Below are 24,684 nucleotides of genomic sequence, written 5' to 3' on the forward strand. Positions count from 1 at the left end.
CAATAAAATGTAATATTTGGGGTTATCTTTTCTTCAAGGTGGACAAGAATTATTTTAAACATTATCAGTTTTATTATAAAATACATTTGTCCGTAGAAAGTCAGAGGTCCCTATGGATTCAAATCCTTCCAGCCTCTTCTAGACAATGCCCAGGCTTACACTGAAAGGGCAGCCATTAATCTCTTTGCTCATTTCCAAGTCTTCGACAATTTTTCCTGACAATGGTTCCCTTTTAGCATTTTTCAGTAATGAAATTGATAAGAAGGAATAGAAATTCAGTGCACTGATAGAGGTGTATAAGCACAGTGTTGGGGCCCAGGGTAGGCTGCCCCAAAATGTGCTTCAATGGCATATTGATTATTTCGAATTAAAGTTACTTAAAAGAGAGGCAAAGCCAGGACACTCCCACCATCCTTTCTATCTCCCTGAAAGCAGGAAATAAATCTCTCATCTGAAAGATCCACTTCCTGCATCTGAAGGTAGAAGGACACTCATCTCTAGAAACAGGGAATTCAGGCCGACAAGCCTACATAAACAAACCTTGTCACTTCCTTTCATTTACTACCCCAAATCCAGACTCTTTAGATCCTTCACTAATTGAGTATCCAAAACCTAGTTGCTTTGGTCAATTCCTCATACATTTACTGCTTCTCTGTCTGTTAAGTATAAAAGCTGCCTGCTTTGGCCACTTCTTAGGTCCCATTTCTTAGACTTCCCTGCAAATGATTAAAATGTGTTTTTTTTTCTCCTGTTAATCTGTTTTGTGTCAATTTTATTATTAGTTCAGCTACAAGAACTCAAGATGGGTAGAGGGAGAAATTCCCCCCTCCCCGACGATAGTTTTGTGAGCTTTTTCTTTCAAATAGTTTTATCTATCTGTGGTGCATATGTGGTATTATTGCGTTTGATGTACAACGTTATTGTTCACGGTGGGCTGGGGTCAGAAAGTTTGAAAGCCATTTTAAAATGCGTCATTATTATAAGGTTCAACAGTGAAAACAAGTGAATGTTTTGAGTTGTCCCTTTGCTCAAAGCAGGCAACCATTCACAGTGCGGGGCCCAGTCAGGCAGAGACTCAGAAAGCGATCTGTATGAACCATAAGGAATAGACAAGCGCCCGGCCGAGGGTTCGTCCGTGTCTTTCATTAGCACTGAGGTTCGCTGGCTGCCTGGGACGCCACAAGAATCGAGAGGCGGTAGGCGGAGTGGAAAGCCGAGCCGGCCAGCTCCAGCAGGCGGGAGTTTACGCTGGCCGCAGGGCCACTGCCCGCGGGGAGTCAAGCACAAGCCTGGCGCTGGGGCAGCTTGGCACCCGCAGCGGCCGCCACCCACGAGCGGAAGAGCAGTGCGCACGCGCAGGCCTTCCGGCCGCCGGCTGGGAGAGGCCCCTACAACAGGCGCGGCTTCGCCTCCAGCCCTCCGCCCCGTCACCCGGCCGGGTTTCCCCCGCCCCCTCCGCGCGCCGGCTGGTCGCGACTGCGCGCGCAGCGCCCGCCTGAGCTGGCGCCCGCTGGAAGGGGAAGCGGCGGGTAAGAAGGCCCTGCGGCGGGGGCATCTATGACGGGGTTGGGAGTTTCCTCTTCGGCTCTCTTCGACTCTCAGGACCCTGGAGGAGGAGAGCGAGAGGAGCTTTGGAAACCGGCTTTCTCCTGCCGCTCAGGCGTGCCTTTGATAAAGGGGGTTCGCCCTCATCTGAGCTTCATCTAGTCCGGTTCGCTCCTGCCTCTCCTCTCCCCGTCAATCCCCCGCCCCCGGGGGGAATCCGGAGGCCGAACTCTGCCGGCTGCTGTCACCAGACGTGTCTGAGGTGCCTTCTCCGCCGTTCGGGTAGCGCCCCCGAATGTTTATGCGCCTTTAGTGTCGCAGCAGCCTAGGGATAGCTCTCCACGTCCAACCCCTAGTTAGCTTCCAGATGCTCTAGGCAGTGGATTCAAGGCCGCTAAACATAGGTCCTCTTTACTTCCTTTAGGCGTTTCCACCGGTTCCTAATAATCTACCTTTAAAGTTTTTGTCTCTTGGGCACGCCCCTTACATCCCTATGCAATGTGCCTGAATTATGCTGTCTCCTTTTGGAAATAGGCTTACACCACGTGCTGCCTTTTGGAAGGAAGTACTCCACTGGCAGTGGGATAGTATCAGCAGTTACTAAGAAGCGTGGTAATAGAGTAGGATTTCAGCTGTCTCTCACCCGTTGGACATTCAATAACTTTTTTTTTTTAAATGTAAGCAGGAGGCAGCGTTTTAGCTCAGTGGCTGTGCTTCATGCCCTGAATTTGGGGGCAGAGGAGGTACCTTGTAATTAAACAAACCACTGGGGTCTAAAATCTGCTGAGAGGAAGCAATCTAAAACAGAAAAGCCTGACAGCCATGCCATGTTTAATAATATCTGCAGGTCAAATTTCTGTGTAGAGACAAAAACACTTAGCTTTTATATGCCAATTAAATGTAATAATGTTGACATTCTGTAGATGCTGATGTGAAGTTTTAGCAGCTACCTCGGAACTTTTCAATCTACTTTCTCAATAAGGTAATTCCTAGATAATCATGATAGTCAGTTTAGTTATTTTTACTTTGGTAAGTGTGACTAAATGCTATAAACTTAACCACTTTTTTCTAACATCAGCCCACACTATTTCTGTCAGTCTTAATACCAGTTCTCCTTGATGCCTAAATGACAAAACCTTACTCAGATTTCCCATGTGCTTCATCTCTAGATCTCTTATATTAATGGATCTCATGGTTTCTTTATTCAGAAATTAACTTAGATTTATCCCTTTGATTCTCATTGTTGAGGCTGGAAGGCTGTTTCCTAGGACTTTGCTAATGCTTAGCTCATCCCCCTGAAGACTCAAATAACAGTTCTGAGATACGACGATTGTCATGTTTATTCTCTATAAAACTAACGGCTCACGTCCAAATTTCTGTGCTTGGGCTTCAAAGCCCTTTCTCTATAACCTGGCTTAATAATCCCCATGCACATGATATGGTGGGAAAAACCCAGGATTTAAAGTAAGAAGATCTGGTGTGGAAAGATTACCAGAGTTAAACAAAACCTAAGCCATTATTGTTATTTCTCATTGTACTCATTTATTTCACAAACATTTGAAAACCTATTATGTGTTAGATACTGGTGTGACAGCTGTGAAAGACAGTCCCTGCCCTAAGGAATTAAACTTTCAGTGTGTTTGTGTGTGTAGGGAGTAGGGCAGTAAAATGTCTGACAAGGTAGAGTGTGATATAGGCTGTAAAATAGGTAAGGTTAAGGTGAGCACCAAACCCAGAGAAGAGAGAAACAGGGGAGGGTTCCTGGAGGAAATTATATTTGAACAGAGTTCTGAATTACAACAAAGATCCAGAAGGAAAAGGTGGAGAAAGGTGCCATTGAAAGAGATGCTTTTAGAGAACTGCTAGTTGTTAGGTTTTGTTGGAGTGTTAAATTCAAAGAGGATTCGAGGATATAGGACTGGATAGGTGGACAGAGGTATATTTGAAGGGCTTTGTGGGCTAAGGGAAGTGTACAAATTGAAGAATTCTAAGCAGACAGTTGACCTGATCATAATTGCCTTTTGAAAGTTCATTTTGGCTGCCATGTGTGCTTCTTTACTGCAGTGTACTAAAATTTCTTTCTGCCTTTGTGCCTTTCCTTGTTTTCTTTACTCCACCTAGGAGGATTTATGCTGTCTCCTCGTACCTTAATACACTATGTATCACTCCAGTGTCTAGTTTAGGTCCCATTTCAGCTGTGAAGCATCATCTTATTTTTTATGCCCTATTATTCTCTTCTCTGAATCCCTGTTAGGAATAGTACCACACAGTTTAGTACTTATTTGTTTCATGTTCCTAAGTAAATCATTATCTCCTTGAGGATAGCGAATGTTTCATATGTATATGAATAGAAGACATATTAAACATAAAAATGTGGTGCTTAGACTCTCTCTCTCTCTCTTTTTTTTTTCAGGGTAGGACCAGACTATGGGCAACAGTCCTTTTAGTTAATCTATCATCATCATGGCTAATGAGGGTTGTGCCAAGGCTGGTGATAGTCCTTTTTCATCCGATAAACATGCTCAACTCATCTTGGCCCAGATCAATAAAATGAGGAATGGCCAGCATTTCTGTGATGTGCAGCTACAGGTTGGAAAGGAAACTTTTAAAGTTCATCGGCTTGTTTTGGCTGCTAGTAGTCCTTACTTTGCAGCTTTGTTCACTGGGGGAATGAAAGAGTCCTCAAAAGATGTTGTACAGATTCTAGGAATTGAAGCTGGAATCTTTCAAATACTTCTAGATTTCATTTACACAGGTATGTTACGTGAGCCATAGCTTTGAGCGAAGAATGATGCAACCACTCATCTACTGCTACGGGAATATAAATTGTTTTAATTTATATGGGAAGTACTTTGACAGTATGTTATTATGAGTCTTCAAAAATTCATCTCTTTTGACCCAATATTCCTTTTCTAGGGATCCTAAGGAAGTAATTAGTGATGCAGGTGGATATATTTGGTTATTGTAACATTATAAGAGTATACAACTGAATACATTCTTATTGTCCCTCAGTAGATTACATGGTTAAATAAATTAAGGTACATATATATATATATAAAATGGAATAATTTTTAGATCTCGCAAATTATTTATGTTCACACACATATATATACTATCATGGAGGAATGTTTACAATATATTTAATGAAAAAATCCTGATCTAAATACCAGCCCACTTTTGTAAAAAAAAAAAAAAAAATTTGTGTATTTGTGCACAGGAAAAAGACCAGAATATTGACAAGTGTTTATCTCTACATGATGGAATATGGAAGATTCTTATTTTTCCTTTTTTCTGTTTTATTCCCTCAAAATATTTATAATCAGGACGTGTTGATTTAATTAAAATTTTTATTTTCAAAGAGTTTTTATGATGTTAGAAAATGCACACGAAAACTATAAAGTGTAAGTCTTGTATGTGGCATAAATATACATGGAAGAAAGACTTGAAAGAGATACACTAAAGTGTCAACATAGTGTATGTCTCCATATGGGAAAATAAGTGATTTTCATTTTTATACTTTTCTGCCTAAAAGTTTTTTTTCTGTAGTAAATATATATTACCCTTATGATCATGAGAAAATGTTTGAAAACAAAGACTATGTTTTTTTAGTCTAGTTTTGAGACTACGCCATGTCCTTTGTAAAGGACTACTTGGTGGGAGATAGTTATATGGCCTGATAAATTATTGTTTATTTAACATATGTTATTTAAACCGGGAAAATGACAAAAGATGATTTCTTTGTGTTGTTTCATATTCCTTTTTGGAAAATTTTGGAAAAAAACTTAATTTGGGATTGTAAAAATGATTTATCTACTGAAAGGAATGAAGCTCTGCCTATTGCTAGTGTACAAATTAACACTGAGGGGTTCTTGATTCACTTTTCTGTTTAACTTATGTGAGCTGGTTAAGTTGCTTCATAAATATCCCACTTCTCTTATTTGCAAAGTATAAGTTAATGCAGATTAATCCAATGGAATTAATGTTGAGATCCATAAAAACAGAAGAAATATCAAAAACAAGTTGTTTATTCTGCCTCTGTTGTCTGATAGTAGCAACAAGAGATATTTAGAGAAAGAGAATGTTCATGTCATCATGTCCATATTGCTGGTGATTACCACATCCATCAAAGAAATAAAAAGTGGTAAAACCTAGAGAAATGCGAGCTACTGAGCATACCTGGGGGGAAATAACATTTGTAGAGTACTGGTATTTAAGGCTAAAATTAATGATTAACAGTTAAGAATAACATTCAGCTGCAAGTAAAAGATATAAAATGGCTTTACAAGATAGTAGGTTATTTTTCTACAAAAATAAATCCATAGTAGCCATCCCAAGGCTGATATGGTGGCTTCATGATGTCGTTAGTGTCCCATTAATCTTCCAGCACTTTACTCCACCATCTATAGCTTGTAGCTTCTAATCTCATGATCACTGAACTCTAGCTAGTGGAATGAGGAAGAGGGAAAGATAAAAGAGCCTGCAAGCTGAGTCTGACCCTTTTTAAGCTTTTCTGGAATCCCTCCCCAGTAACTGCTACCTGTGTCCTCTTGGTGAAACTCAGTCAAAAATTCACCCCTAACTGCAAGGGAGGCTGAGAAACGTAATTTTCAGCTGGGCAAACTCACCACCCACGACAAAATCAAGGTTTTTTTTTTAGTAGAGATTAAAAAAAAATGAATATTGGGTATTTACTAGATAGGGAACTTTGTAGTCTTGGATAAAATTAGTTCTTGAAAAACATGTTCCTTGATTTTCATTGTAAGAGCATTTCATATTTTGGGATGGGGGGGCGGCAAAACCTATTATTCTGTCAATCTCTCCTTTGAACATTCTTTATTAACTATTCACAGTTCTAATAGGTCTTAACAGATAACTTCTCACCTTAGATTTTTTCTTTTTTTTTTTTTTAACATACTTTATTATTTGTTTACTTCTTTTTAATGGAGGTATCTCATGCGTGCCAAGCACACACCCTACCACTGAGCTATATCCTCCCCACTTAGACTTTTTATGCACTTCACTTAGAATTAAATGACCTGGGTTTGTGATCTAGCTCTGCCACTAATCAGCAATGTGATACAAGGCATGTCATTTAACTATAGTCAATTATTCATTTATTCTTTCAGCAGATATATATGAGTACTTTTTTTGAGCTAGGCACTGGGGATATGACAGTAAACAAGACAGGCATGGCCTCTGCCTTCACAGAGTTGTATAGGTAATGCAAAGTAAATATTTGCAAAATAGAAATGAGCCTGTGAGAGCCTCATTCTCCTTATTCATAAAGTGTGGATAGTAGCACTTTATAATTCATGTAAATTTCATTATAATTTAAATTAGATCAATTTTAATGTAAAAGTGCATTTTATAATCTATAAAGCCATATTAAGCTGTAGGACATTCTTTTTGTTGTTCTCAGGTAACTCTTGGGTTTATCCAGTAGCAATCATTCAGTCCCCTTCCATTACAACCCATAAGCTTATCTTCTCCAAATTTGTACTGAATTCTCATTTCATTCAGTTAAGTCTTATCTCGGTTTTCTCTGCAGCCACTACCATTTACTCCAATGGTAGATTCCATTTCCTATACTTTTGGTAAAACTTGTGTTTGCATTCAACAAGTCATATTTTTCCTCTCACCATAATGTCTCATTTATAACAAATTTCTTGAGCACCTAGTGTGTGCTAGGTGTTAGGAACAGGGAAAGGGCAAGCCTTGCCCCAACAGACTTTATAAATCTACGTGGGAATACAAACTTTAGACAGACAGTTTAGTTGAATGTTATCAAAGGGATAAAGGGAAAGTATGAAATTGAATGGAGAATTTATCCTTATTAGATAGGAGAATTATGGTTTTTTTTTTCCTTCTAAATATAATTGACTATTTGATGTCTTTCCAAAGTCATTATGTAAATAAATGAAAGTGAAGCCCTCTGGAAAGAGATTAGTATATACAGTAACTTAAATGTTAAATGTTTAATATCTTCTCATACGTTATAGGCTCTTGATTATATCTGATATCAACAGTTAACATTTATATGGCACTTTATTATAGTTGAGGATAGGAACCCTGTCTTACTCTCCCCAGTGCCTCAGTAAAATGTTAGATGCATATATCCTTATGTTAAAAGCATGGACTTTGATGTTACTCCCTGCCCTGCATCTCACTTAACCATGAGACATGAGGGCATGTTACTTTAACTTTGTTTTCTTAATACGAAAATAAAGGGGGGAAAAGCCTACTATATGGAGTTGTAGTGAGGGTTAAGTAAATGTATAAGGCAATTAATGCCGCGCCTGGCTCAGTGTAAGTATTCCATGAATGTTAGGTATCATCATTGCACTTTCTACAAATTCTTTGTTTCTTTTTTACTTAGTATCTGTCTACTCAACAAACCCTAAGCTATCAGTGGAATCAGGTATAATGTGATTTGAATATGTTAAATATTTTTTTCTTTTATTGGTTATTTTGTTTTCCTACTTCCCTAGGTATAGTGAACATAGGAGTGAATAATGTCCAGGAGTTGATTGTTGCAGCAGATATGCTACAGTTGACTGAAGTTGTCAGTCTTTGCTGTGAATTTCTGAAAGGACAAATTGATCCACTGAACTGCATTGGGATCTTTCAGTTCTCTGAGCAAATTGCCTGCCATGATCTTTTGGAATTTACAGAAAACTACATTCATGTTCATTTCTTGGAGGTTCATAGTGGGGAAGAGTTCCTGGCACTTACAAAAGATCAGCTGATTAAAATTTTGCGAAGTGAAGAGCTTAGCATCGAGGATGAATACCAGGTCTTCTTAGCTGCAATGCAGTGGATTCTGAAAGATCTGGGAAAGAGAAGAAAACATGTGGTGGAAGTGCTAGACCCAATTCGATTCCCTTTATTACCTCCTCAGAGGCTTTTAAAGTATATAGAAGGTAATTTTTTGTGGTGGTTGTTGTGTGTTAAATTAGTCAATTAATTATCCAGTGGCCTTTTCTCTGTTTGAAATGTGATAGTGTTTTCATTTTTCAGTTCAATAGCAGACATTTATTGAATGATTACTATATGCAAGATACAACTTTAGTGTTTTGTGAGTAGATAGTAGTATTTCAGTATTTCTACCCATTATTTTAATCAAATCCATATGTATCTTTCTTGAAATTAAATACCAAGGGGGTAAAATTACTGACAGATCTAAAATAACACTGCTATTTTCGGCAGTACTAATTATTTTAGGGTAAGATTTCCTCGTGCCACTCTGAAAAATTCAACAAAACCTAACATCTGAGAGAAAATATATATGCTAAAAACAAAAACAGAACTCAATAAATCCTATAAGCCCTCTCATTATAAAATGAATTTTATGTTGATATAATATAACAGCTTTTATGTAGCCTTTGAATAATTTTTAGGTTCTAAACTTTGAATATACTTTTCACTGTAGTATAAAATATATTTTAGATTTGTATTAGAAATATGATAATATTTAAATTTATTTTAAAAAACGACTTTGGACGTGGTTTCAAGATTTGAAGCTTTTACTCTTGTCACACACTGAAATTTTAGGATGTTACTGAATCCACAAGTGATTTTATTATGAATTTAAATATGATATTAGCATTAAAGGTGTAATTCTGTGAAGGAATTATATTTAATGTGAATTTTTAGTTTTTTCTACCCTTAACAGTGTTTAACAGAATTTTGTAGGATTTTCTGAGTGATAACTTGTACTAGTGTGTATACAGTCAATTCTCATCATTCACGGTACGTATACTCTATAAAGTTGCCAGAAGCCCTGAATTGGCAAATACTGAGCCATTGTTCCTAGGGAAAATGCAGGGTAAGTTCTTACAAGCCTCCGGTCACAACATTTTTGTCAACTGATCAATACATGACCTTGTTTTCTGTGTGTATCTGTCAAAACCACCTTATTTGATATATATTGTTGATTCATTAACATTGAGCTCATGGCCAATAGCACTGTAACTCAAACCTGAATGAAGCCTAACACATGCATTTTCTCTGTAAGGCACATCACAGCCTTCTTGTACGTATGAACACTAGACAGCACTTTAGCAGTATGCTTAGGGGCTATTTTAAATATAGAAAAACCAACAAAAAGCACAAAAATGTGAAAACCATGGCTCTAAATAGTGTGAAGAGGACACTTGTTTACAGTATGAGAGCTGAAAGAGGAAGGTAGAATGTCATCTCTTTCAGTCTCACCTGGGAACAAGCATGTTAGGTGATTCAAATTTTTTGTCACTCTGTAGCATGTCTGCAAACCACCAGAAGAGCGCCATGAGTATTGATTTGGGTTACAAATACATTTTAGTGGATAAATGTATTCACAAATAAGGAATCCACAAATAATGAGGGCTAACTATATTTAAATGCTAAAACAAGAAGAGAGAAATTATCCAGACACATATTTGCATGCATTATGTGAGAATTTAGGAGCGGGCCAAAGGTTTTCATGGTTGAGTTTGCTTTTCCCAAGTGTTACAGAGTACTAAAGGGAAGTCCTTCTGCTAGAAGCAAAGGAAGGTTCCCTAGAATTGGGGCATGTTTTCCTTCAGCTTTTTAGTGTTACAGCATTCAAGTCTTGCACTGCCCGATAGTTATCACTCAAAGGTATTTCACTGAAGTAAAACTGCATTCCAAAGAAGAAGTAAATGAAGGATTTTTTAAAATGGTAACCTTAATATTTTTCAACCTTGATACTTTTTCTCTTTGATCATATTGGGAGAAAAGATAGGGAATTTGTGCAGGAAAATAATGAGACTCTACCACAAAATTCAGAAAGGGAGCAAGACTTACTTGAAATGGTTAAATTGTGAAATGTGTAGGTTTTTCCCATGATGTATATTTTTGTGTTTACCACTGGTGATGAAAGAATAGAGATCTGCTAAGGCTGAGGGTCCTTGTTTGGGGGCCTGGGTTCCGAGCTCTCTCTTATAAGATCCTGTTATTGATTAGGACCTCCTTAACCCAGCCAAGAATGTATCTCATGATACTGCTTTTTCGGATTTAGGGAGAAAGCTTAGCGACAGTCCCTTGGTAGCATACGTGGTGCCTTTGTGCAAATTAGAAAATAGTGCCCTTTCACAGGAGCCAGGTCTTACAGCTTGACACAGGTTAGCTTTCATCCCCAATTCATCTTTTCAGCTAAGCACCCTTCAGCAGAATAACCTACCCAGTCATGCTCAAAGTCATTTTAGGAGATGGACGTCATCTCACTCGAATTTTTTGCATCCCGCTTTGACTGTCATTTTCAAGGTTTATGAAATAATTTTGTATCCTTTTGTTATTAGGTTGTAAGTATATAATTTGGTGGCTATTTTATTTTCTCTTTTTGTTAGAAAATTGTGATACTGTTTTACTTAGGCATCTTTATTTAGAGATTCTCATATATATGTTTTCAAATTGGATCTTGTGAAGCATATTTTTAAAAAGTCTTTGATAAAAGAGAAGTATATTCTTTAGTAGAAATGAGGAAAATATTTGTTATTGTAGAAAACAAACACCACTGTTTGATGATGAGTTCTTATTTTTTGATTGATAAATGTATTTCACTTTTATGGAAACATGTCTTTTTAATATTTGTTAAAAGTTGATTAAAACACTGTTTTTTTAAACATTGTTTTAGGAGTATCTGATTTTAATCTTCGTGTTGCATTGCAAACACTTTTGAAAGAGTACTGTGAGGTATGCAAATCTCCCAAAGAGAACAAATTTTGTAGTTTTCTGCAGACATCTAAGGTTCGACCTCGGAAGAAAGCGAGAAAGTACCTCTATGCAGTAGGTGAGAACCTTTTAAAAAGTAATCAAAATTATCTTTATTTTCAGGATCAAAACCTTTTAGTATTTTAGTTGTTACTATACATGTCAGAATATGTAGGTATGTCAAGTAGGCATTTAATTTCACATACAGGCTGCAGATTTATAAATTGTGTTTATATAATACTTTGGAAACATCTAAGAATAGCTATTTATTTGACATCTATTATTCTGTGACCTAAATATTTAGGTTGTCAGATACCAAATTATTGTCAAATAACTGCCTTGGAAATACTGCTTTAAAAGTTAAATCTTTGACTTCTAATGAGAAATAGGAAAATAAATCTCAAACATTTTAACTATTCATAGTGTCTTAGATGGTCACTAGGGATAATAGGAACTAGTGGTCTTCAAAGCGTGGGTGTGCAAGACAATCCATAGGAGTATCAGATGAACATATTACAGCTTTTCCATTTTTATTTAAAAAACCCAGTATTTGATATACACAATAGACAGATTTTCCAGATTTATGTACATAAGATAATTTATATATAACAGTTTTATAATATAATTTATAGTGTGAATGTTAATTGTATGTGTAATTGTATATATACTGAAATATATAAATATGTAATTTTTGAGTGCTTGCTGTTTTTTTAAATGGTAGGATGTGCAGTCAAACAATGATTTCAACTCATTATTTTTAATTGAAAAAGATATTAATAGAAGTCACAATGAAACTTTGTAAGCAGACAGATAACCAGCTCCTAGATTTGTTTTATCTAACGTTCAGTTATAGCCAAGACCAGGTGGTTAACATTGTGGTTGACCTCATTGCATTTAAGCCATAATCTTTCAAGACTTGGTACATTTAAGAATAATATATGTATATATGGCAGGCTGTAAAGCACTTATTCCTTGCTATGAAATAGTTATACTGAATGTCTAGATGTAGAGAGCTAGATTTTTCTTCTTACTGCCATTTCCATGTTTAGCAGTAAGGGACTTGCTGTGTACCTCCTTTCCTTCCTTTATTCAGGTGGATATACTCGGTTGCAGGGGGGTCGTTGGAGTGATAGCAGAGCCCTCAGTTGTGTAGAACGTTTTGACACCTTTAGCCAGTACTGGACCACTGTATCTTCACTTCATCAGGCTCGATGTGGATTGGGAGTAGCAGTTCTAGGAGGGATGGTTTATGCAATTGGAGGTAAAAATCAAAATGTCTTATTTCCCTTATTAGTCTCTAGTTATAAGTTGGCTACATTCTTATATGTCTTATGTGTATTGCTAGCTACCATGGAGTATATGTAGGTATAGTTGTGCTTAATAAGTATTTATTGAATAAATGAATGAATGAAAAAAGGAAATACCAAGATGTTGAATATTTCATACCAGAAGGATACTATAATTTATTACAAGGCAGAATACTTAGGTTTGGTTTTAATGAAAAGTTATTTATAAAATGTGGCACCAAAATTTAGGTCAATATTTGTGATAAAAAATTTTTTTTAATTCAGAAAGCTGTATAACGAATCATTTTTAATTATGTCCAAGTGATCTGGACAGTGGGGTATATAAAAACTATGTCAGCTAGACAATGGGATATATTTCTTGATTGAAATCACTGTGTTTTCTGAAACTATTATTATGAATTTTAAAATGATTAATGAATAAAATTAAATAAAGAGAATTTGACTGTTAGAGGGAAATAATTGTCAGAGAGGGATCTAAAGAGAAATAAATTTTAACATGCCTGATATCAAGATTTACTTCTGAAAAATTTGCCTTTTATAGCAACTGGCCTGGGTAAATCATCTGTAACCTTTACAGCAATTTTTTTGCTCTATTTCTGTGGGTCAGCCTAAACCACTGAAAGCTGTATATCGAAAATCTTATTATTGGGGGTAGGTATAGCTTAGTGGTAGAGCACATGCTTAACATGCACAAGGTCCTGGGTTCAGTCCCCTGTACCTCCATTTAAATAAATAAATATTTTTTAAAATATTATTCTCCAACTATGATAGTATCAGTTTAAAATGAAAGAGGCAATATTTGATTTTTATAGTTTGGAAGGAACATAATTGTCACTCAAAAACTGTTTATTAAATCAATAAATGTCATGGTCCATCTGAAAATCCTAACAAAGAAATTAGTTTTGAGCAGTAACCTTCTGTCAGCATAAAGACCATTAGTCTATATAATCTTTGGCTAGACCTCTAATAGTTCTTTTTATGTACACTTTGGCAATTATGGATAGTTTCATTGTGTGAACTCTCCTATTTAACCTAGGGTCACAGTGTCTTGTGTGACACTTGCATGTATATATTATATATATCTCCTTTTCCCTGATACCATGGAAGTACCAATGGGAGCACTTCAAAAATGCTATGACTTTGCTAGATTTTATTAGTACTATCAACATTACTATCTTAACATATCTTAATATATCCTTAATATACACTTTAAAAATAATTTTTATTACCAAATTAATTTGGGTTTGTTGAGAAAATTTTGCTAAAACTGATACATATGAAAAAGAAAATAAAAATCACCCATACTATAATCACAGTACCACCCAGAGATAATCATAGTGTTTGGTTTATTTCCTTCTAGATACATACATTTCTGGGTTAATATTCTAAGTATTAGATTTAAAAATTAAGATATAGTTCACATACCATAAAATTCACCATTGAGAGTGTGCACTTCAGTGGTTTTTATTATATTCACAAAATGTGTAGCAATCACCACTAATTCCAGAACATTTTCACCACTGCAAAAAGCCACTCTTATCATTTAGGGAAAATTTTATATGAGTGTAGAGAACTGTTTACTAGCCATGTTCCCAGACTCCAGGCAAGGGTCAACCTTGCAAGCAGGTCTTTCTAAGGATAGGCAATGTCAGGCCTCCTATGTTAACTCTTTTCTGCACAGTAGGAGTTTTGTATACATTCAGGATTCTGGGCCCTCATAAAGTTATATGTACTGCAAATATCTTTTCCTACTCTTCTGCTTCATCTTTTACTCTCTTTATGGTATCTTTTGATAAATAGATATTTTAATTTTAATGTAGCCAACTCATTATATTTTTCCCTATATGGTTAGTGTTTCTTGTATCTTTTTTGAAGAAATCCTTGCCTACTCCAAAGTCATGAGGATATAAATCTTTATTGTTTTCTAAAACTTTATAGTTTTGCCATTTACACTTATGTCTCTAATGCACCTATAATTATGTTTTTATAGATAGTATGAGCAACGAACCAGCTTCATTTTTTCCCACAGATATGTAACCAATTCCCAGCATAAAAGATTTTTGCTTCCCCACTGCTCTGCCTTGTAAACTATGTCATATACCAAATCATCATATATGTGTGGATCTGTTTCTAGAATTTCTGTTCCATTGGTCTCTCTGTCTATGCCTATCTTAATTACTGTAGCTCTATTTTAAGTCTGATAAACTTATTTGACAGGGCAGCTTCTCCTTATTATTCTTTTTGGGAGCGCTTGGCTATTCTAGGCCTTTTATACTTCCATATAAATTTTAGAATCAATTCATTAAATCTGTTTTTGAAAATAATGCTGTATGATTCCACTTACATGAGATACTTGGAGTAGTCAAAATCAAAAAGACAAAATACAATGGTGGTTGCCAGGGGTTGGGGGAGGAGAGAATGGAGAGTTATTGTGTAATAGGTATAGAGTTTCAGTTTTATGAGATAAGAATTATGGGAATGGATGGTTGTGATGGCTCTACAACGGTGTGAATGTCTTTGACATCACTGAACTGTACATTTTAAAACAGTTAAGGTGGTAAATTTTATGTTATGTATATTTTAACGCAGTAAAAACAAGAAAGGGTTTTTAAATTGGGATTTTGTTAAATCTATAAATAAATTTGGGGATAATCATCTTTACATTGACTCATAATTCATGAACATGATACATTTGCTCATTTATTTAGATATTTCTTAATTTAAAATTTTATCTAAATAAAGTTTATAAATTTTATCCATAAAGATCTTATATAATCTTTGATTAGATTTACTCCTAGGTATGGTATATTTTAAAATTCTATTTTAAGTGATATTTAAACATTTATTTTCACTTTCTGTTTGTTGCTAGATAAACAATGCATTAAAACTCAAATTATCCCAGGACCAGCTATCCAAACTATGAAAATATGGAAGTGTCAAAATGCAAATTGTATCCTCAAAAACTACATAGGTTGGGTGGTAGAATTAGAAATAGATAATAGGAAAATTATGCTTTTGCTTCATTAAGTGGCCTTTAATAAGTGACAATGCTATGGATTCAAAATAACACTTTGTGGGCAGTGAATTGTAGTGAATAATATAAAATCAGACATTATTGTTGAATTTCTGATAACACAAAATGCTACTGAATATTGTATTATGGTTCTAGGCTATTAATATTACTAAACCTTCTCATATGTGTCTCTTTTATTTAACTCAGGTGAAAAGGATTCAATGATTTTTGACTGTACTGAATGCTATGATCCAGTTACTAAACAGTGGACAACTGTAGCTTCAATGAATCACCCCCGCTGTGGCTTGGGAGTGTGTGTGTGTTATGGAGCTATCTATGCTTTGGGTAATTATGCTGTTCAATTTAAGGATATCTAACGTTATTTAAATTTTTAGTCAAATTCTGCTTACTTTTGAAATTTCCCTCCCTTCCCTAAAGAAACTTGTGTCTTTTCAGCTTAAATTCTTATTCTCAAAATTGTATTACTTCAGAAATATTATCAAGTATGGAGTTCTCCAAAGGAGATGGAGATAAAATACAGATGAGATGTCTAATGAAGCACTCTAACTGATTAAAAGTTAAATCTCATAATTATGATAATCATTTTGCATTCGCAGAAGTTGTTTCAAAAAGTAATTTTGTAAAATACCGTATTTCCTATGCAGTATGTTGAAGTTTTTGTTTTTGTTTTGTGTTTTAAAATCTCTTGTGAAACCTAGGCAGAGAGTTAAAGGACTCAACTTCGACCCACAGTCAGATTCTAACTTTTTATGTGATGTTGGACAAATAACCTCTCTGGTCTATGTGATAATTATCCATAGTATAAGTTGTCAGATTAGATGTTTTCTAAGGTGTTTTTCATAAATAAGATCCTTTATCTCCAAAATAACATTTTTCTCTTTGGTTTCAGGTGGTTGGGTTGGAGCTGAGATAGGGAATACCATTGAACGATTTGATCCTGATGAAAATAAATGGGAAGTAGTTGGCAACATGGCTATGTCACGCTATTACTTTGGGTGTTGTGAAATGCAAGGTAATTGCTCTTATAAAATATTTTCCCTTAAAATATATTTTTTAAAAAACTGTTTGTATTTGAGGCTTTATTTTCACAAAAGTATGTTTTATGTCTGTTGGTATTGAATAATACCACTAACGTTTTAGAAGCTATGCTTTTAACCTCTTATATGTTTATTTCTGTATTTCCAGAGTAATCTTTTTTTTCCCAACATAAACAAAGCTAGAATTAAAAATTCCAAATGGGCGAAAATGCCTAACTAGCAAAATAAGCATTTGAACTGCCATCCATTATTGTCATTTTTTTCTCCCACATAGACCTTAGTAAGTATTTCTAAGTAGAAAGAGATTATCCAAAACAGTCTTGACAGTGTCATAGGCTTCTTCAGTGTTTTTTTATAGGGTTCATTGTGATTCAGTCCACACAGAATATAATGCTATGACAGATTTGGAAAATGTTGTACTGCATATTAAAATGGTATACCGGCATTATTTTAATTGTCTACTATACCCTGAGAGGTAATTAGTAATCACTGTCTAATAGAACCTGATTCTCTGTCCAGAGTTGGAGATCAGATTTATATGTACCTATAGAGTAGGAAGCAGTCTGCCCATTGTGACACTGTGACAACTCAGCCTGCTCTGTTCCTAGCCCAGGTTCTTTTTGCCTTATGAGTACCTTCTCAGGTTCCCACTAGCATCTGAATGCTCAAGTTACACAATGCAGACTATATTCTATTATTTAACATTATAGTATTCTCTAGTTGTTTTATATTTATTATTTTTATCTTCCTATCTAAAATCATAGACCTAGAGAGGCATCTTGGAGATTATTTCAATCCCTTTATTTATAGATGAGAAAGCTGAAGGTCAGAATGCTGTGAGTTGTCTTTTGTCGTAGTTGGTTACTGACAAAGCTGCAGCAGAACCCAGGTTTACTAACATTTAGCTCATGTTTCTTAAACATTTCAAGTCAAATTCTCTGTAAATTACAGTCTATTGTACTGTACTATACTTGAAACCTTAATGTAGCCATAAGCTATTCTAATTCAGTTCTCTACTTTATGTTCGGTTAGGATGACAGATTGTCACCAGACAGGGTCATGTCATTCCTAGTTTAAGTGCATCACATTTTTTAAGGGGGGAAAAAATCCCTGTGCCCTTCCTTTTTTTACCTATACATGGTAGCAGTGGATCTGGAACTTGAGATCATCAGGCAGACAATAAGATTGGAAATCTTTGACAAATTGTTTCGTTATAGCATCATTAAGTTCTTTGAAAATTCAATGCCACTTTAAATTCATACCCCTAATTCTTTATTACGTGCTTAAATGTGAGCTGTGATAAACTAGACAGACAGAAGTCAGTTTTTTCTCTTGAAATAATATTGTAAACTCTACATTAAGTGTAGTATCAGATAGCAAACTTAAATCACAACTATTACTTTTTATAATTACTTATATCCTATTTTCTATAGCATCTGAGCAAAAATATTCCATTTCCAGGTTTAATTTATGTAATTGGGGGCATCAGCAATGAAGGAATAGAACTGCGTTCTTTTGAAGTTTATGACCCACTTTCCAAGCGTTGGTCTCCACTTCCTCCAATGGGAACCAGAAGAGCATACCTTGGGGTGGCTGCACTCAATGACTGCATCTATTCTGTTGGAGGGTGGAATGAGACACAGGATGCTCTTCATACTGTAGAAAAATATTCCTTTGAAGAGGTAGGTTGGATGATTTCAGTTCTTTAGTATCCTGTTATTCTTTTAAAGTCTGTAAAATCTGTAGTGCTGTGAATTCTTTCATTCATAATATTACTTGTAGGTCTTTTTCCTTCTTTTTTTCTTTTCAAAGAACCAACTTTTGGTGTCATTGATTGTGTTTTTCCTATAGATTGTCCATATTCTGTTTCATTGATTTATGTTCCAATATTTTTCCTTTCTTCTATTTGTTTTGGGTTCAATTTGCTCTTCTTTTTCTAGATTCTTAAAGTAGGAACTTAGATGATTGATCTTAGACCTTTTTCTAGATTGTAAACCTTTAAAGCTATAAACTGTTTTCAAACACTAGTTTAACTGAATCCCACACATTTTGATAAATTGTATTTTATTTAGCATTTGTCTCAAGGCATCTCTGATTTCCCTGGGAATTTCTTCTTTGACCAATGGGTTGTTAGAAGTATTTTATTTAATTTCCAGATATTTGGAGATTCCAAGATATCTTTATGTTATTGGTTTAATATGACTCCATTGTGATCAAAGAGCATATTTTATATGATTTCTGTCTTGGTAAATATTTCATGTGCACCTAAAAAGAGTTTTAATTCTTCTGTTGTTGAGAGCAGTGTTCTATAAATGTCAATTAGGTCAAGTTGGTTAATATTCAGGTCTTCCCTAGTCTTTCTAATTTATCCAGTTGTTTTGTCAGTTACTAAGAAAGAAGTGCTGAAATCTCGATCTGTAGTTATGGATTTGTCTGTTTCTCCTTTCATTCTTGTCAGGTTTTGCTTCACATATTTTGAATCTCTGTTATTAAGTGTGTATACATTGATTATTATGTCTTCTTGATGAATTGATCTTTTTATAGTCATGAAATGTTTTTCTTTATCTCTGGTAATATTCTTTGTTCTGAAGGCTACTTTGACATTAATGTAACCATGAATGGAGCTAAGCTATCTTTTGATTAGTATTTACATTGTGTATCTTTTTCTTTCCTTCTACTTTAAATTTGTGTCTTTAAAAACTACATCTCTTGTAAGATAACACATGGTTGTGTTCTGTTTTTTCCTCCAGTTTGACAATCTCTGATTTTGAAATGGGGTCTTTAGAATTTTTACTATTTACATATGATATACTTATAGATGTGGTTGGTTTTTAGACTCCTATTTGGCTGTTTTTCTGTTCGTACGATCTGTCCTTGTTTTTTCTCTTTTTGTCTTTATGTTGATTGTTTTAGTATTCCATTTTCTCTCTTTTGTCCAGTTAGCTATATCTCTTCATGCTTTTGGTTGCTTTTGGGTTTGCATTATGTCTTACAGATATTTTAATATATCACATCTGCCTTCAAATAATATCATACAACTTTACTGTTATTGTAAGAAATTACAAAAGCATACTTACATTTCCCCCTCCCAATCTTTGTGCTATTGTTATATATTTTACTTCCATATATGTTGTAAACCCCACAGTATGTTGTTATCTTTGCTTAAACAATTATATTTAAAATAAATTTTAATGAGAAAGTTCATCATAATTATGCATACATTTACCATTTCTAGTTCTATTAATTGTGTAGAGAACTGAGTTTCTATCTCATATCATTTTCTCTTAGCCTGAGGAACTTCGTCTAATATTTCTTTTAGTGCTGGTCTGCTGGCGATGATGCTCTAAGCTTTTGTTTTCTGAAACTTTTTTTCCACCAATGATATTTTGCTGAGTGTAGAATTTTAGATTTTTCTTGGTCTTTCCCCTATCACCTTAAGATTGTAGTTTAATTATCTTCCTGCATTGTTTCTGATGGGAAGTCAGTAGTCATTCTTATCCTTGATCCCTCCAAACTGTAATACTTTTTTTTTCCTTTGACAGCTTTTAAGATTTTTCTCTTTATCATTTCACTTTATCAAATTACTGGGTGTCTTGTTTGGGTTTTGTGTTTAAACTGCTTGGAATTCATTGAACTTCTTGAATCTGTGGAATAATAATTTGCATCAAATTGAAATGTTTTCAGTCTTACTTCTTCAAATGTTCTTGTTCTATCTGGGACTTCAGTAACATGCATGTAAGACCACTTGATATTGTTCCAGAGCTGACTGAGGATCTGTTAATATTTTCCCATCTTTTTTCCTGTGTGCTTCACTTTGCTGGTTTTTATTTCCAGCTTTATTGAAGTATAATTGACAAAAATTGTATGTACTAAGGTGTACAGTGCATTGTTTGATATATGTATACATTATGAAATTATTACCACTCTCAAGCTAATTAACATACCCACCACTTCACATAGTTCCCTTTTCCTTTGTGTGTGTGTGTGTGTGTGTGTGGTAAGAGCTCTTAAGATCTGCCTTCTTAGTAAATTTCAAGTATATGATATAGTATTATTAACTATAGTCACTATGCTCTATATTAGATCATTAGAACTTATTCATCCTGCATAACTGAAACTTCTTTGGGCTTCAGTTTGGATAATTTCTCTTGCTATGTCTTAAAGTTCATTAATCTTCTGAAGTGTCTAAATTTTTAATTTAAAGTGTCTAATCCCATTTAGGGACATTTTCATCTCAGATACTGTGTTTTTTAGCTGTAGAAGATCTTTTTGGTTGTTGTTTTTTTAAATGTCTTCCATTTCTCTCCTCATCGTGTTCATGTTTTCCTTTAGATCCTTGAATGTATTTATAATGTCTGTTTTAAAGTTCTTGTCTGCTAGTTCTATTATTTATCACTTTTGGATCTGTATCTGGCTTGAGTCATATTTTCCATGCTTCTTCACATTTCTAGGAACTTTTGATTAGATGCTGGACATTGTGAATGTTATGTTGCTGAGTATTTGGATTTTGTTTTCTTTTTATAAAAAGTGTTGAGTTTAGTTTTGATAAGTAGTTAAATTATCTCCAATTCAATTGATTCTTTTGAGACTTGTTTTTAAGCTTTGTAGGGAAGGTCTAAAAGGTCTGGGTCCTTTAGGTATAGTTTAGCTCTACTACCAGAGTATGGCCCTTCTTGACTCTCAACTAAATGTCCTAGCTGTTCAGCAAAGTCTCTTCGTTTTGGATGGTCAAAACTAGAATTTCATCCAGCCTTGTGTAAGCTCTGAGAATTGTTCAGTTTACAACTCCTCTAAAGCAAAACCGCTTTTCTGCTCCCAATACTTACGATACCAAAAGCGTGGGTTTTCTACACAAAGCTCTTCTCTAATTCTCTGTGGACACAAACTGAGTGTCCTATGGGTCAGTTCAGTTCTGACACTAACTATCCCACAGGCTAAGGGTTCAGTCTCACAATACTGCCCCTCACTTTGGACACCAGTCTCAAGTAGTAGGTCCTCAGGTTAACCACTGATTTGGTTACACAGTCTGACTTGACTACAGATTGGGGGTTCCCATGATCCCTTCCTGAGGTTCAGTAGTTTGCTTTAATAGCTCATATAACTCAGGAAAACATTTTAGTTACTATTACCAGTTTATTATAGAGAATATTATATATTATTATAATATAGAAGAATAGAATATATAATATAATATAAGAATATAATTGTTCTATTCTGTATTCTTATATATAAATGAATAGCCAGATGAAGAGGTACATAAGCCAAGATCCAGAAGGGTCTCAAGTGCAGGTTTCTGTCCCTCTGGAGTTTGGGGTGTCACCTTCCTAGCATGTGGTTGTCATTACCAACTCAGAAGCACTCCAACCCCCCCTCTATAGTTTAGTGGGTTTTATAGAGGCTTCATTACATAGGCATGATCAATTATTAATTCAACCTCCAGCCTCTCTCCCCTTCCTGGATGATAGGGGGTGGGACTGAATGTTCCAAGCTTCTATTCCTGGCTTGGTTTTTCTGGTGAAAGGTCCCCATTCTAACGCTATACAGGATCCCACCAAGAGTTGCCTCATATAACAAATTCCTATCACCCAGGAAATTCCAGGGGTTGTAGGAGTCCTGTGTCAAGACCTGGGGTCAGCAACCAAATATGTATTTATTATTATGTCACATCCTCTTATTAGTTCTTTGACTGTACTCATGGAGTCTCATATTATGCCTGCAAAGATTAGGGGTATTCAGCCAAAGATACAAGGAAATTTCTGTCCTCTGGCACTCTTCCTTGGAAATCTCAGCTGCATCAACCTCTCTAAACTCTGATCTCTGTCTCCTAAATCAGTGTATGGTCATGCTCTGCTTGTGATCCCCTTCCCTGTACTGCTATTCAGAAAGCCCTCCAGGCAGAAAGCCTGGATGACCATGGAGCTCACCTTGTTTCTTATTCTGAATCACAGTTTTTCATTGCCTGTTGTCCATTATCTGGGGACTTTATTTCATATGTTTTGTCCAGTTTTCTAGGTCTTTATGGCAGGAGGGCAAGTTTGGTAACAATTACTCTGTCATGACTGAAAGTAGAAATCCCTCCTGTGTCCATCCTTTCAACATGATCCCATCATTCATTGAGCATTTCTTTACTTTCTGGCATAATAAAATATTTCAAGTGCAAGAAAGCTTATACTTCTCTGATCTAGTTCTAGAATCAGCCATTTCTCCAAGAAGCTCCAGTTCCTCTTAGTGAAGGACAATATTTAGAAACCAAGATTAGACACTCAGAGTATTCACTGCTACTGGGATATTGCTGCTTCTAGACACTTTCAGTAAATAGAGCTAGAAAATATATGTATGTATATACATGTATGTATTCACACACATATTCATTTGTAAATATTCATATATCTGTGCATGTATAAAACCATAAGTTCACCATGATAATGCCAGTTCCAGTACATCTCAGCTTCTTTCAGGCCTTCCCCCTTTCCATGTTTGTAAATACCTTTTCTGTCAGCTAAAAACTTGGCTCTCATTATTCTCAATATATTTACTACTTTGTTCATTCAATTTACTTATTGTTAAATGATCTCTATTTATAGATAACATGATCTTACATATAGAAAATCCTAAGGAATCCACAAAAACACATTAGAGTATGAGTGTTGTAAGGCTTCAGGATATAAGATGAATAGACAAAAATCATTTGAATTTCAGTATACTAGCAATGAAAAATCTGAACATGAAATTAAGAAAACTAGTTTACATGCAAGATCATGTTATCTATAAATAGAGATCATTTTACTTTCTCCTTTCCAATCTGGCTTTTATTTCATTTTCTTTTCTAATTTTCCTGGCTAGAACCTTCAGTACAATGTTGAATAGAAATGGCAAAAGTGGAATTCTTGTTTTGTTGTAAAGCATGATTTTGACTCTTATTTCTGACAAATTTCAAACTTTCGTGATATTTCAGGTTCCTTCACTTACTGTGTGGGAATAGAGCAAGTGAACCTTTTTGAGGGCACTTTCTCTTGCTAATGTTTCTATATGGCTAGAAATGAATAGAGATTTTTGCTTCAAAGTGAGTGCTTATCTGTTTTGAATTACTTTGGTTTTTCATGCATAAATCTGAAATGTTATTTTTATTTACTATCTACTAAAGTCCTTCATTGCAGATTCAAACCCTATAGATAATGTAAAACATGTTTCTGGTTTTACAGAGTTTATTTTGATGTGACAGAATAAAAAACAAACTGTAATTCTAATACACTGATAGGAATGAAAGATAGACATTATTGGATGAGCCCCATGATTCCCTTATCTTGTCCAGAGCTATTTCTGTAGTGAAGCAAAGGTTAGTTCTCCCTAATGATAAACATGACCCCAACATCCTGATTTATCTTAACCAGCTATAGATATTTTTGTGACTATATCTATCTTTAAAAGTATGAGTAAACAACAAGGTCCTATTGTATAGCACAGGGAACTATATTCAGTATCTTATAGAACCTATAATGAAAAAGAATGTGAAGGGGTGAGGGTATAGCTCAAAGTGGTAGAGCACATGCTTAGTATGCACGAGGTCTTGGGTTCAATCCCCAGTACCTCCTCCAAAAAAAAAAGGTAAACAAACAAACCTAATTACCTCCCCTCCCCCCAAAATTTTTTTTAAAAAGCATGTGAAAAATAATATATATGTATATGTATAACTTAATCACTGTGCTGTACACCAGAGACTAACACACTTACTATAGTTGTAAATCGACTATATTTCAATTTTAAAAGTATGAGTATTTTTTCACTATGTCAACTTTGTGATGTGTTTTGTAATTTCAGATATTCAAATAGTCTTTAAATTTAATGTGGTCCTTCAATTTCAAAGGATTGTCCCTGGTTTTAGTATTTCAGAATTTCATGTAAGTTTAGATCAGCAGACATTCATTGATTGTCTGTAATGTGCTGGTGCTTGCTGTACTGGGTACTGAGGTGTGAAGCTCATTAAGTCTCTGTCCTCAAAAAGTTCACTCTCTATCATTGATGAGTAATCAGTGTTTCTCTTTTATGATTT

General features: G+C 35.1%; 1 protein-coding gene across 6 annotated transcripts in view; it reads left to right on the plus strand.

The window, feature by feature from the left end:
- Positions 1–1,396: 1,396 nt before the first annotated feature.
- The window catches only part of IPP (intracisternal A particle-promoted polypeptide), a 56,435-nt gene continuing 33,147 nt past the window's right edge, over positions 1,397–24,684 (plus strand). For 2 of the 6 annotated variants that reach the window (XM_072974532.1, XM_006200428.4), the window contains exons 1-8: positions 1,397–1,529; positions 3,959–4,300; positions 8,034–8,465; positions 11,180–11,335; positions 12,350–12,517; positions 15,784–15,921; positions 16,487–16,609; positions 18,096–18,316. In XM_072974532.1, coding sequence (XP_072830633.1) covers positions 4,009–4,300; positions 8,034–8,465; positions 11,180–11,335; positions 12,350–12,517; positions 15,784–15,921; positions 16,487–16,609; positions 18,096–18,316 — 1,530 coding nt within the window. In that variant the 5' untranslated portion in view covers positions 1,397–1,529; positions 3,959–4,008. Of the gene's footprint in view, positions 1,530–1,554; positions 1,808–2,468; positions 2,528–3,958; positions 4,301–8,033; positions 8,466–11,179; positions 11,336–12,349; positions 12,518–15,783; positions 15,922–16,486; positions 16,610–18,095; positions 18,317–24,684 lie in introns of those variants that run through there. The other 4 variants (XM_072974534.1, XM_072974536.1, XM_072974533.1 and 1 more) reach the window with 4 other exon arrangements.

Source organism: Vicugna pacos, chromosome 13 (genome assembly GCF_048564905.1).
Source record: "Vicugna pacos chromosome 13, VicPac4, whole genome shotgun sequence".
Classification (NCBI taxonomy): domain Eukaryota; kingdom Metazoa; phylum Chordata; class Mammalia; order Artiodactyla; family Camelidae; genus Vicugna; species Vicugna pacos.